Source organism: Colletotrichum karsti (genome assembly GCF_011947395.1).
Source record: "Colletotrichum karsti strain CkLH20 chromosome Unknown Scaffold13, whole genome shotgun sequence".
Classification (NCBI taxonomy): Eukaryota; Fungi; Ascomycota; class Sordariomycetes; order Glomerellales; family Glomerellaceae; genus Colletotrichum; species Colletotrichum karsti.
The window spans coordinates 417,364-431,309 of record NW_024065913.1 but is presented as its reverse complement, the minus strand read 5'-3'; the positions used below and the strand labels follow the sequence as shown (position 1 = coordinate 431,309).

The window sequence follows — 13,946 nt, the reverse complement described above, 5'->3', positions numbered from 1 at the left end:
ACCGTGTGTTCACGTTGTTGCGAACCACCATTAGGGGAGAGAGCCAGTTGCTGCAGAATTCAACCACGGCGCAAACATCGCGAAACTCGTAAAGCACAGAACCCACCACCCACGCCTCTCCCAACGTCATATCAACCACCATCCGAGCCATCTCACCCGTGCGCGCCGCGTCTTCAACACAGCCCAATCCCGCTACAGAAGCAGCTACCGGTCCTTGGCTTTCCTCCATCTTCAAGAAGGAAACCGCTCCAGAAAACGCGCGTTTCTCAACGCACACGACGGACACTCGCCCGTCTAGCAGCGCCGAGATGATGAAGATGTTAGTGGCGGAGCGCCCCGGGCGTCAGCAAGTTGCAGACTTGGCCTCCCCCCACTTTCGCTGATCCGGGCCGGAGAACGGGGGTCCGTGTCGAGACCCGCAATGCACCCGCCGACAGGCCGGTGCACGGGCCGTGCTGACAGCCCCGTATGTCCGAGACTCCTCCGCCATGGAGGAAGTGGATGTGAGCCCCAGCCTTGCCCTGTTTACGATTCGGACCGACAAGAAGCGCCCTGGATCGGCTATTGTCACTTGGAGACGTTTGATGACATGGTTTAAGTTTAACGTTTTTATTTCTTTCAAATCGACTCAAGAACAATCAACATGTCGCTTATGGCAAAACTAAACCAAGTATCCATCGTGAGCTCAAGGAGGTCCTCGCTCCTGGCTCGTGGTATCGAAAGTCATTCTCTCCCTCACTCCCCATCCCCTGCATGCGCCATGCATTTACTTCTTCCTCTTCTCCTCGTGAACGATGTTGATGATCTTCTCAACGATTGAGGGATCCGACAGCTGTATCAAGTCAGTCACCGAAGCTGCGGAGCGGAGGGAAGCGAGTACACACCGTTGTTACGTCACCAAGCTGGTCCTCCTCACCGGCCAAGATCTTGCGCAGAATTCTGCGCATGATCTTACCGGAGCGGGTCTTGGGCAAGTCGGGCACGATGTAGACGGCCTTGGGCGCCGCGAAGGGACCAATGCTCTTGCGGACCTGCATGATGAACTCCTTGCGGAGCGCATCTGTGGGCTCGTTGCCGTCCTTGATGGCAACGAAGGCGTTGACAGTCTGGCCGGTGAGCTCGTCGGCAACACCGACAACGGCGGCCTCGGCGATGGCGTGGTGCTCAATGAGCGCGGCCTCGATTTCAGCGGTGGAAAGGCGGTGACCGGAGACGTTGACGACGTCGTCGACACGTCCGCGGATCCAGTAGAATCCCTCGTGGTCACGGCCAGCGCCGTCACCAGTGAACTGTTTTGAATGTTAGTCTGAATGTTCGGCGATACTCTAGTGGTAGATGCTTACGTAGTAGCCCGGGTAGACGTTGAGGTAGGTGTCCATGTAGCGCTTGTGGGCGCCCCAAACTGTGCGGGCCATGCTGGGCCAGGCCTGCTTGAAGGCCAGGACACCCTCCACGTCGTTACCGTGAATCTCCTCGCCGGAAACAGGGTCGATAATGGCCGGCTCGATACCGAAGAAGGGAAGGGAAGCACTGCCGGGCTTGGTAGGTGTCACACCAGCCAGGGGAGTGATGACGTTGGAGCCAGTCTCGGTCTGCCAGTATGTCTGCAAGGGGTATTAGTTTCGGTGTGTCAAGGTGATCGTGAAGCATGGGCACTTACGTCTACAATGTGGGCCTCCTCCTTGCCAACAATTTCGAAGTACCACTTCCAGACCTCGGCGGCGATGGGCTCACCAACGGAGCCGAGGACTCTCAGGTGCTTCATGTCGCCCTTGACATGTTGGTCACCAGCACGCTTCAACAAGCGGAGAGCAGTGGGGGCGACGTAGAACTGAGTGATCTTGTGCTCGGCAATAATATCCCAGTATCTTGAGAAGTTGGGGTAGGCTGGCGTGCCCTCGAAGACGACGGTAGTCACACCAAGCAGCAGAGGGGCGTATACGACATAGGTGTGACCGGTAATCCAACCGACATCACCACCGCAGAAGTAGCGGTCGCCGTCGTGGATGTCAAAGACGTACTTGCCGGTGGCGGCAGCGCCGACGAGGTAGCCACCGGTGGTGTGCAGAACACCCTTGGGCTTACCAGTTGAACCGGAAGTGTAGAGGAGGAAAAGGGGGTCCTCGGAGTTGACGCGCTCGGGAGGGAAGTAGGCGGGCCACTTCTCGACCTCCTCGTGCCACCACCAATCACGGCCCTTGGTCATGGGCACGTCGGCGCCGGTACGCTTGTAGACCAGGACGTGAGAGACGTCGGGGCACTGCTTAAGGGCATCGTCGACAATCTTCTTGGTGCCGATCAACTTGCCGCCACGCTTGCCCTCGTCGGTGGTAATGACGACCTTTGAGTTTCCGTCAATAACACGGTCGCGCAGGGAGTCGGCGGAGAAACCGGCGAAGACGACGGAGTGGACGGCACCGATACGGACGCAAGCGAGGAGGGCGATGATGGCCTCGGGAATCATGGGCAGGTAGATGGCAACGGTGTCACCCTTGCGCACACCCATCTGCTTCAGGACCCAGGCGGTACGGGAGACCTCGCGCAGAAGCTCTCCGTAGGTGACATTGCGGCCATCGCCGGGCTCATCGGCCTCGTAGATGATGGCAACGCGGTTAGGGTCCTTGAAGGCGTGACGGTCGACACAGTTGTAACTGGCGTTCAGCTGGCCCTCGGCGAACCAGGCGCTGTCGCCGTTCTCGAGAGAACCGGAGTAGACGGTCTGGAAGTCGCTGAACCAGGTAAGAAGCTCGCGGGCTTTGGTGCCCCAGAAGGCCTTGGGGTCGGTGATGGATTCCTTGTACAACTTTTGGTATTCTTCGAGACCTGCGCGAAGGAGGGGCAAGAGAGAGCTCCGGTCAGCAACGATGCACACAGCCAATGGCAAGACGTGGAATTGGGGTAAAAGAGGGGAATGGCTTACTGCTCAGGTGGGGCTTGCTGGGGTGCTCTGCGGGAAGGCACGGCCAAGTCAGCGATGTGTCCAATCAGACGAGCGCAATAGCTCCCAAGTAATTGAGTGCCCCTCTATTTCTTCCTTCCCCTTGCGCACAGTCTCCAGTGCCCCTCACGCGACTTTTGGCCGCCAACAGGTCATGGAAGCGTGCAAGCGAAGCGGGATTACGGGCGACTTACTGTCAAGCATCTTTTGGGGGGGATCTGTTGGGAAAAGGTTAGCCATGGCAGTTCCCAACGGAAAGCAAGAGGAACGAGAGCCGGAAGAGGTGTTGCTGTCGCTGGGTGTCGCACACAGAGCTACTGCCGCTGCCGGACGACCGCAGAAAACGAAATTGGGGAGTGTTCGGGCTTACGGAAGGTGTCAACGAGGTGGGCCTCAGCGACCACAGGGGCCTTTTGTTGCTCTGTCGATGCGGCCATGGTGGCGGGGTTATGTGTGCGTTATGAAGGATGCGGGGTACTTTGTGCAGCACTCTTGGTGGTTCGGTGGTGGTGAAGGCGAGGAGCGAAGGTCGAGAGCACGAAATCGTTCGACGGTGGTGCGTCTTTCTCGACGAGGTCGCCAGACGAGCGGGCGCTTTCTTGCTTTCTTGCGCGCTCCGGGCCCTCGAGGGTATGGGAAACTGGCGCAACTCTCCACAACGCTGCGCTGCGCTGCGGTCTGGGGTTTTTCTCGATGACGAGGTTTCAAAAGTCGCGTGGTTCCTGGCCTGACGGCTGGTCTAGCTTCACTGCAAAGGCGGGTAGCGGCAGCAGGCGGGTTGACCTCGAGCGGAGTGGGTGCTTGAGATGTACGGGAAACTGGAGGAGAGGGATGGAGAAGGTTTTGTGGTTTGTAGAGTGAAGTTGAGAGAAAGGAAGAAGAAGAGGAGGAGGAGGCGCGGATGGTCGAAGGAGAAAGAGGCAGTAATTAAGAAGATCGACTCTCCAGGTGGCCGAGCCGCGAATTGGACGGGGGACGGGATTGCTTTTAATGGACAAATGGGGACTCGACTAAGACTTGGACTTGGACGCCGACTGCGACTGGGAGGTGCTTGGTGGACTCAATCCAGAGACACCCGACCTGGACTGCACTCGGTACGGCGCACCGATTGACTGCCCGCCTCTCAGGTAACACTCATTAGTACACCTTACCCAGCCTGGGAATTAGCACCTGGGAGCTGAGACCGAGATCGCTGCGAACCTGAGCTACGGATACCCATCTCCATTGAATTCTCCATCCTCGTTTCCCCATCACCCAGGTGCCGTCCCATGACAGAACACTGGTGATTGAGAAGGTGACTTTGCACAAAAGGCACCTTATCCGCTGTCACTCATCACCATCACTCAGCCTGACTGACAATCCCCAAAGCTCCATTCACCAGACCGTCTGACGACCCGCGCAGGGAGCCCCATCCAAGGTACGGGATCACGGTACAGTTCAGCCCGATGATTTTACCTAGAATGGAGAAAAGGGACAAGCCACGCGGAAAGGGGACCTCCATCTCCATCAACCCTTCCGCCGACGCCCATTGGAGAATGGCTGACCACGGCTCCGCACTCCCACCCGCATCTCGCTGATACCTATTACGGCGCCGCGCCTCGCCTGTGCCGTTACCGCTTGGCCGGGGTTGATGCAGTCTGATGTTTTTCCTTTGCCCCGAACGACTGCGAACCCTCCATTTCCCTGCAATTAACCCCTCGCGCAGATAGGTACCCAACAACGCCGCTTTGCAGTAGCGGACCCTCTCATCAGCCTCTCAGCGTTAGACGAATCTACTTTACGCCTGTCGTCCGCGCCTGGATGCTCCTGGGCCGGCCGGCTGGTCTTGATCTGGGGGCGGGGTGCTTCAGACACCGACTTCCATGGATCCAAATAACTGGACCTCCAAGAACTAGTGTCAAACGACAGAGCACTCTTAGAATAAAGAACAGCGCCGCTTCTCGTGATCGATCGTTGCCTGTTCTTGGGGTGACGGTGACGACGTCCAAGAGCACATTTATCGGTTCGTGTGGAGGTGTCAAGACGAGAGTGCATGCTCTCTCACACCATCAGCACCGGGGACCTGTCCAGAAACGGGGGCATCGCATGTCAATCCCTTTGCTGCGAGCCGCTTGATGCCAGACTGCTGCGCGTCAGCTAGGCTTGCCGTGACCGCTCAAAACCTACCTGTTAAATATATCTACCTCCCTGTCGCTGCACTGTTATTTTGCCAGAAAATGGCCGAGAATAGCCAAATAGAGAGCAGCACTAGAGGTGGAGCTCAATGGTTCGTGTCAGTATCCCGACTTTGTGGTTGATACCATGCTCATTTGCGCTCTTGCCTCGGTGTGGCATGTCCTGCCCTTGGTGTTTGAATTGAAATCGCCGAAAAGACGCCAGTGACACATCATGTCAATGCCAGGTGTGGTGCCCGTCACCAGATGTGTCCCGACACGAAGTTCTGGCTCCGGACCAGACCGAGGACGACTAAATGGTCGAATATTTGTCACCGCCTAAGATAGTTCAATATCATCCGTCGAGACGTCAGTTAGAGGGCTTTGGTGTGTGTCGTCAAGCTCGTTTTGCCCCTCATCCGACCACAAACTTCCCCGCACTCTCCCCTAGCAGCGTCGAGGTTGTGCGCCTCCAAGTCTTGTAGGGTGCATTTGAAGACGACATGCGGCTGCTGGTCAGTGAATCCTACATCTGCCCAGGCCGATGCTTGCTGATCGCGACGCGCTACGCACGACTGCCGCGGCGTGCCAGCCTCCGTGATTGGCCTGGACCCCAACAATGACATCGAGATGATTTTGAACATGTCTTGGCCTCCCGTGAAGTTTGATATAGGCGTTGATATTGGTTGCCGCAACGACAGGCTTCAAGCTCCGTCAGCTCGAATACTTGACGACAGAGCAATTTGTCGAGCAGAAGAAAAGATGACCCAGGGTCCGATGCAGAAGGCCGGGCAGAATCCCCGCTGTAAATCATTAAATCATGGCTGTTTCGGGGTCTGGCGTTGGGTCGGGATTCAACAAGTCTCGCAGATTCCGGGGTCGACATCCACTCCTGCAATCGCAATTTGCAAACGCTCTTCTCCCTGCAGATTGTGGGTTCTTGCGTCTCGCTGGCGAGGGCAAAACGGGAGAAAAAGTGTCACCGAACCCACAGTGATGACTGAGTGCTGATATGCGAGATGCAGTGCGCAGCAGGATCCAATGTTGCGGCCTCTCCGACGTCGGCCGCGGTCCACCGAATAACCTACAAGGCGATGAATCCAAAACCACTCGAGCCCGAGTGTGAAGAAATACCGTATTAGGCAAGGCCGCTATCGTGGCCGCGGCTTGTCAAGACGGCACGTCTCTGGAGATGGCGTACTTTGGTTATCGCCAGGAGCAGATGGCGTTGAATTGCAGTGCTGGGCTGGATGTTAGATCACCTGCAGCCAGGGAGGGTATCCTTACCATGGCCATGGCGGTGCGGAGAAAGCTCGTGGGGAGCATTGTGTGTGGTTGGAGGGGTCGAACGGAAGTTCCGCCTGGTGCTTCGCGCGCAGGAGGAAGAAAATAAGTAGATGTCTTGGGAGCGGCTACCTCTCACCTCGGGCGTGAAACATATTCCGCAGAGTGCCTGATCCATGTTGTTGCTCTTGCTGCAATGTGCCCTAGGGCTTGCAGTGGGAGAAAGCCACTCCATTGAATGGATCCTTCCAAAACTGAGGACCTAGGACCTGAATTCCTGATGAGTAAGTGAGGTGTTCAGGAATCGATACGTACCTCCGGGCCTTCGTAGCCGATTCGACAGGAAGCCCGCGGTTAACCCTCCTCCTCCTCCAGGCTCCTTCATCCCTGGAGCCCCAGACAGACTTCCCGCATTTTTCCCCATGGGTGCCCGCTGCCCAGACTCCCGCCCCCTCGTGAACCTGGGGTGTTTGAGAAAATGCGCGCCAGCTGGCTGGCCGCCATTCCAGAAGGCCGGGTCCCTTGCACCATTTCCACGTCCTTCTTCCCTGTCCATCCGGGTCAGTCCACCTGCCGCCGTCTCATAGGATGGACGAATGGAAGTTTTGGACTTGGCACAACCGACATCCGCGGCGTGACTGAACTGTGTCTTCTGTCATCTGCCGCCGCATCTGAAGTCCCTCGTCTTGATTCCTCGTGGGACAGGAAAGCTCGGACGACGCTGCCTAGGCAGTGTCTTGTACTGGAGACTGAAGGGGGCCAGTTGGGCACAATCACCGTCGTTTCCGAACATCGTACGGCGGATGGAGGCAGGCCTCCGTCCATCCGTCAGTCGATGTGTGGGACTCCTGGTTTGTTGGGGCTCTTTAGATGACAGAGTGTTGAGTCTACGAATAGACGGGGCAGCTGTCCGAGCCGCTGCCATGCAGCATCCTGCAGCGTGTGAAGCACATGCGATGTTCGCCTGCCTGAAATAGGCAACTCTGAGCCTCTTACCAACCTCCATCGTCAAGGGTCTGGACCAACTGTCCTATTTTGCAATGATATTTTCAACTTATTCATTGTTTTGCACTCACGGACATTTCATATATGATATCATCACTTCAAAGTCGTGATTGCTACCTCATATACGCATCGAGCTAGGTTTGTACAAATTCAACACAACTGACCTGGCCAAAACAAAACTACTCATTCATGTCAGACATGCGTGTATCCGGACACTTCCCTCACATGCTGACATTCACAATAGGTTGACAAAGACCCTACCTAGGGTACTCCGGTGACACCCTTACCTAGCCTCAACGTGAACGACGAGGACTCGAAGTAAACCCAGCGCTTACGAGGCCTCTCTTGTACCTAAACATGAAGCTTCCAGCGAAGGCCTCATACCAACGTGAGAGGAGGGGGCAAACTTGTATTTGGACTTAGCAGCGTCGCAAGTGACCAGCGCAGGCGAAGACTACCGACTAGACATCGAGGTCGAAGTTTACGAGGCTCCCCAGCATACCTGACTTCTCTATCCTCTTCTCCTTCCTTTTTCCTTCTCTATCTGTGGATTATGCTAACTCGGTGCCGCTGCCTTCGTCGTTTCTCTCGTATTCGATGGTGCAATCACGAGTGAGGAAGGCGGGCAACAGAAAACCGCAGGCGATTTTGGGCTTATTCCTCTCCTTTTGAGCTGGATCAGCGGTTCCAGGGGGTGTTGGCCAGGGTATTTCGAAGTTCTGAAAAGCGATGGCCTTCGCAGTCTTGTCAGCGGGGCAGCCCACGCAGAGAATAATCCCAGAGAAGTGACGAGCACCAGTGCGGAGTCTTGAAGCTGCCTGAGAGACACCGGCGATATCTTCGACTTTCCACATAAGACTGACCGACTGTTCGAGATTCTCGCTATCCCAAAGATACTGCGTTCCCTCAGCAAGAGCTTTCCTTACGTCGTGTTGGGGATATGTATCTTGTGAAGTCACGAAGAGCGGCTTGCCTTCGAGCACATCGGAAACGCTGGCCCACCCATCGATAACCGGAACCCCGAAGGGCTGTTGCTTATTGAGCAGGTCCACCTGGTTACCGGGTCTTTTGAGTTTGATCAAAGATAGATCATGGGCGTATTCGAAAGGGAAAGGTCGAAGGTGGCAAGGGGTGTTGAACGTTTCCGTAATGGTGCCGATGGACTGCCCCGCGTTCACGCAGACCTCCTTGCCGAGGGGATGGTTTGACGTTGGGAGCTCTTCCGCAGATACGTAGCCGCGTTCTACAGCCGGATGAGCTGGCGTCTTGGACTTCAAGAGCACGTCCTTGGCCCAGCAAAGGAGGTCCACAATTCTACCGGCAACCCGTATGACGGTATTTAAACATCCAGACCGCCGGCGTAGAGGTGAGTGGAGGATCGTCTGGGATCACGGATGACCCAGATACGGCGGCCATCTCGCTCAGTAACTAGAGTCGCGAGGAAGGTGCCGGGGTGGGTAAAAGCCGGGTGATAGGTGCGAATGAGGTTGACATTTTCCTCTGTGACCTCAGTCTCGAGAAGTGCTCGGGTGGCCGCAATATCAGGGGGTCCCCAAGTGGTTGACGTAGTCACTACATCAAAAGAGTCAGCATGGACTGCGCTACGTGTATTCGGGTGTATAAGTAGGAGGTGAAGGACAAGATAGGGGACAGAGGAGGGAAGTAAGGACAGAGATAGATACTAGACATACATACCTTCGATCAACCGAATGCGAGAATGCCATCTTTCAGTTAATGGACTCTCGTCAAGGAACGTTTCAACGTTGGGTCGGTTATATACAGAATCCATCGCTACTACGGAAGGAGACAGCCTGTTGCTTCCCATGTTGAGATATCTAGTGCTTTTATATTCGGTTCCGGAGATATTGTCTTACCTTTATCAGATGCGTGACGAAAACCATGATTAACAGAGAGGCAAAAAGCTTACCAACCGCGGGTCGAAGTCTGAGATAGCTTAAAGTTTCCGCTGTCTTTGAGGGCTGCCGCTTTTACTTGAGCATTATGACCGAATAAGAAACTGATCAAAGTTGTAGAAACCATTGAATCGACCCGAGCGACCCCTTGCTGATATGTAGCACAAGGTTCTTGCGGATAGTCCTCTGGCTAGAAGGGTATCGCCGCTGCGCACCAAAAGCCGACTGGCCTGGGCTTGGTGTCTGCCGCTCTTGTTCCTTCAACACCACATCCGAATCCTCTACCATCATATCCTTTGGCATAACGTTCGACAAGCTTTGTGATGTATGGATCTGTTCGCCATGTACAGCATCTGGAATCTCAAGAGCCCTAAATATAAGGACTTGAAGAGTATAAAAAGTACCACCGGGTTTGATCCAACACTCCTACCGAGTCATTTCCAGCACAATTGATCGCCCCAGTCAGAAGTGAGGCAGTCTGAACTTGTTCGTGTTGACAGATGCTATCCACCGGTCAAGATGACGAAAGATAAGACGACTTCACGAAAGTGATGGGGATTAGACTTCGTCGTCAGTATCCGTCTTTCCGAGAATATTACTTAGTATTCACGGAGAGGGAAGTGTTCCTGGTCCCATTCAACTTTTCCAAAACTACTGTGTTGGGTACGATCCTGACCTAGTCCCCATGGAACCATAGATTTAGATGAAGAAGACAACTACATCTCAGACAACGACCAGCGCCCCATGCAGAGCAACTCAGACACAAGCTTTTTTGGAAACTTTATATGTCCTGTGCGATAACACAACTCCTTGCTGGGTCAGTATACCGTCGATACTGGTCACTTTCCAACACTATCCCTCTAAGCCGTTTACGGCTAGGTACTCGAAGAAAAAAAGGAGGAGGAGAAATCGGGGAGTATGATACAAATAGCCGACTAGTCTTCTGTGAAACTTCGAGTTCTTGAAGACACCCTCTCACACCGTCGTTCGGGGCTTCTTTGGACGTATTCCTTGCGTATGCTATGCAACTGAATCGCTTTACCCTCGCAGAAAAACCCCAAAGCCATCATCACCACCACAAGGGCTACTAAGGACGCGATAAATATGCCAACTGGGTGAGAAAGATGACTTTCTCCTAGTTCTACGTGGTTTAAGTTTCCATAGGAGACTTAGATCTCTTATAGTAATGGGTTAAGTGCGTCGTTGTACTCGAATGCCTGTAACTTTTTTGAAATACAGGATTTTCAAGACGCCTTCGTTTCCCAGAAGTTTGATCTGCCCTTCTCTGGGGTAGACCTCATGAAGTCCAGAAGTGCCTCAGGAGCCCTTGGATGTTCTTCCACTCAAATCCACGGTGCTCATCAAGTAGGTCGGCCTGATCAACATGCTGTCTCTGCCCTCGAGACTGCTGCTATTATAAAAATTGCTCTTTTTACTTCTCCGTTGTTGCTTTTTTGTCCAGATACAGATTGGCGTCGACGAGATTTCTTGCTGATACTCATTGCCTGCTCAATCTCGAAATAGAGGCAGGCGGCCGGCAGTTCCCAGTCGCCCGACTTCATCAATAGTCACCGTACCGTCAGATGCGAGAGTACAAGGCCGCCGACTCTCCGTGTATAAACAGAGTCGAATACGTGAGGGACAGAGTGGAAGGACAATATGAGTGGGCAGAAGTACAATTATCCGTTGGAAGCTTGGGCTGACTGAAAAGCACTATTGAAGCCCCTCCAGAGCATGAGATACGGCGGCAGTCCACATACATATCTTCAGAGCTGTGGAAATTACAGCCTTAGCAAGAACGCGTGAAGCGCTTTGGAATATGCAGAAGACGTTTCTCCTGGGACAATTTAATTGGTGAGAAAAAGGCATGTCTATACGACATGTCGTGGGCAAGCGGGAATCTGCAGGCGACCTAGAGACCTTGAATGCGGGTTTGTTGTTCTTTACCCGCGTTTTCTCCCAGCTCTCGTAGACTGTGAGAGTGGTGAAGAAGTATGTCTTATCAATTACAGACTACCTACGTATTGTTCCCGGTATATGACCAAACACCCAGTGTTCCCGCTTGTATGCTTTTGTATAGTTCTCTATCCATATCCCAGAACCTGTCCCAGAAAAGACTGTCATGATCTCATAATGTGCCCGTCAAGGGCGTGTTCAGCGCTTATCAAAACAAATTCTCAGATGGTATGAAAACCGAGCCGACTCCAATCGCGACAGTCGCTACCGCAGCCCATAATGCCGCTCCTGCAACAACACCATCTTGAAGGATGCGGAGATACTTGTTTCGGCTGACGATGCTGCGCTCAAACACGCGTCGCCAAAGCGACCGGCTCTCGTACGTGGCGACCCATTCCTCGTTCAAAAAAACGTTCTCGGGGCCTAAGGTCTGCAACGTCGGCTTGCGGAGCGGGTCGACCGCCCCGGAGACGCTCTCGGAGGTCGCGGCTCGACGGTGCCGCTTGTCGGCCCCTGTCCCAGATTCCAGATCGGGTACTTCCCACGGCCGGACGTGTCGTCTGTGCGTGAGGTGGAGGGATAAAGAAACACCATCTAGGGCAGCTACCAAGATCGCCAGACCTGAGAATATCAACGGCGCGGAGAGGAGACGGTAGTACCGCGAGACGGAAGAGAGAATCAGCGCGATATCAAGGCCGATCCCGAGAACGAACAGGATGAGGCCGAGGAACCGGAGAAGTTGTGTGGCGATAGGGTTCGTGTTGGAAATGTTGTGGCGGATGAAGTTTGGGTGCAGCTTTCCGCGGAGGAGGGCCTCGGCTTTCTCGAAAGCTGGGAGAAGGGCAGAGGGATGTGTCGTGGAGGCTGCCGCTGTGAGTACGGCGTTGCGATCGTCTTTGGTGAGGTTGAGCCGGCGCGGAGCGTTAGGGTTGATGTAATGGTTCACGATAGTGGTGATATCGGAGCGAAAAGGTTGAGAAGATGCCATTGCTGAAATATGTCAGTATTAGGAGGATACAAGAACAGGGACGGGGAATCTCACAAGGCTCAGATACTGTCACCTCCACCTCCTTCTCACTCCCCCTTGCGTAAGTTGCTCCCGGGCGAGAAAAGTTGGTCGCCGCAGACTCAGCTCGGCTGTGTTTCCCCGACGCAGCCGTGTTTGTATGGTTGCTCTCCTCGTCGAGTATCTCCAGGATGTTGCTCACTTTGCTCGAGTTCTTCGCCCTTCGTTGTTTCGAAGTGAGCTTCTTGCCACGGTCCGGGTCCCAGCTTGGCGCAAGAGCACGTTCCTCTGGCGAAAGTGAAGTCCAAGTCTGAACATAACCGCAATACCAGAGAAAGAACTGTAGCGGTTCGGCATCTTGCTCGACGTAGACGAGGTAGTCCATGAAGTCGTTCAACGAGCAGGGCTTGTGTCGTTGTTAGTGGGTTCCGCATTTGATATGTAAGCTGGGTCGTCCGTCGCGCTTACCGATGCCGTGTTGTTCCTGATTATTTCCTCAAAAGCCAACCTGGGCGGGATCCATTTGTTGCTCCTTTTTGTCCGGCGACGATACCTTCGGCAGTCCTCATCCATGACCGGCGGACGCCATGGCCGCTCGGCACCGGGCGTCTTGTAGAACCTGAGCGACATCTCGGCCGTCCTTCTGCAGCTTCACCTTGTCGTTGCTCCAGCTTCAAGCTGTGGGCATGCGTGTGCGAATTCGTATGCGATCGAAAACCATTTGAACCACAGCTTCGACACCAAAGTACGGTTTCCTCCAAACCGACACCTAGACCTCCGGATCCGATAGGTGGTGTGGGTGGGCGGTGGCCCGGTCTTTGTATAAGACACGGGGAAACAGATTCAGGGTTCCAGCAGAACAAAACACTAGCTTCGAGATGTGCGCATCAGATGCGCGTGCGCGGCTGCAACAGTACATATACCGCATCGAACCAGCCGCAGACCGCTACATGCGCATCCGCAGTCCGCACCCACAAGACTCCAGCCCGCGTGTGCCTTGCCTGGGGCAACTTCGTCCGACGTATCAGCCGTGGATGCAGAAGGGCTGGTTCTGCCCCAAATACCGACATGGGAAGGCCAGACAAAAGCAGGCCGGACCACCGATGCAACAACAGCACGCGGTGGCGGTACCCGGGTTTCTTGCGTGTAGCCGCCCCTCCCCGGTATGAGATGCTGCAAGCGGTGTTGCCTGTGACCTTATCCCGCGCGCGCCCACCTTTCGCGATGCCGTCTTATGAGGCTCGCCAGCTATAACGTCAGTCCCAAAAGAGGGACGGACAGGCATCAAGGAGAAAGAGGCCGGCAAGGGCGGGGCTCGGTGTCCCTCTCTCTTTCGCTTCTCCCTCATGATCCTCTCGCGTATCGGCGGCTGGGGCGGGGGGGTATGTGCAGGATGGACTTTGGACGATGAGAGAATGGGCAACTGGTCACGGCGCAGGCTCAGCCCGGGATGCTCGTTTGCCGGGGCAAGGAGCGAGTAAGCCGTGATATAGAGTATTATAGTCTCGGCCAGGCATTCCGATGACGAGATTCAAGAGTGTGGACTTGAGGATGAATGGCGATCAATGATCTGCCATTTTGCTCTTCCTCGACTCATCGCGAAGCAAGCACTTGCCGCCCCAAGCTATGATTTGAGCTCTAGCCTAGTAGAGAACCAAAACGAGCGAACTTGAATAGGAAAGGCGAAGGAA

At 54.6% G+C, this 13,946-nt stretch overlaps 2 protein-coding genes across 2 annotated transcripts; both read right to left on the bottom strand.

Moving 5' to 3' along the window:
- Nucleotides 1–766: 766 nt before the first annotated feature.
- On the bottom strand, nt 767–3,375 carry CkaCkLH20_04794 (acetyl-coenzyme a synthetase; the record flags this gene model as incomplete). The annotated part of the gene is made up of 7 exons (XM_038887513.1): nt 767–832; nt 885–1,289; nt 1,344–1,604; nt 1,661–2,823; nt 2,921–2,947; nt 3,133–3,156; nt 3,309–3,375. The coding sequence occupies 7 exons, from the start codon at nt 3,373–3,375 to the stop codon at nt 767–769; spliced, it is 2,013 nt and encodes a 670-aa protein (XP_038747120.1).
- Nucleotides 3,376–7,931: 4,556 nt separating this feature from the next.
- Nucleotides 7,932–12,885, bottom strand: CkaCkLH20_04793 (uncharacterized protein; the record flags this gene model as incomplete). Its single annotated transcript, XM_038887512.1, has 4 exons — nt 7,932–8,666; nt 11,518–12,239; nt 12,292–12,661; nt 12,724–12,885. The coding sequence occupies 4 exons, from the start codon at nt 12,883–12,885 to the stop codon at nt 7,932–7,934; spliced, it is 1,989 nt and encodes a 662-aa protein (XP_038747119.1).
- Nucleotides 12,886–13,946: the final 1,061 nt, after the last annotated feature.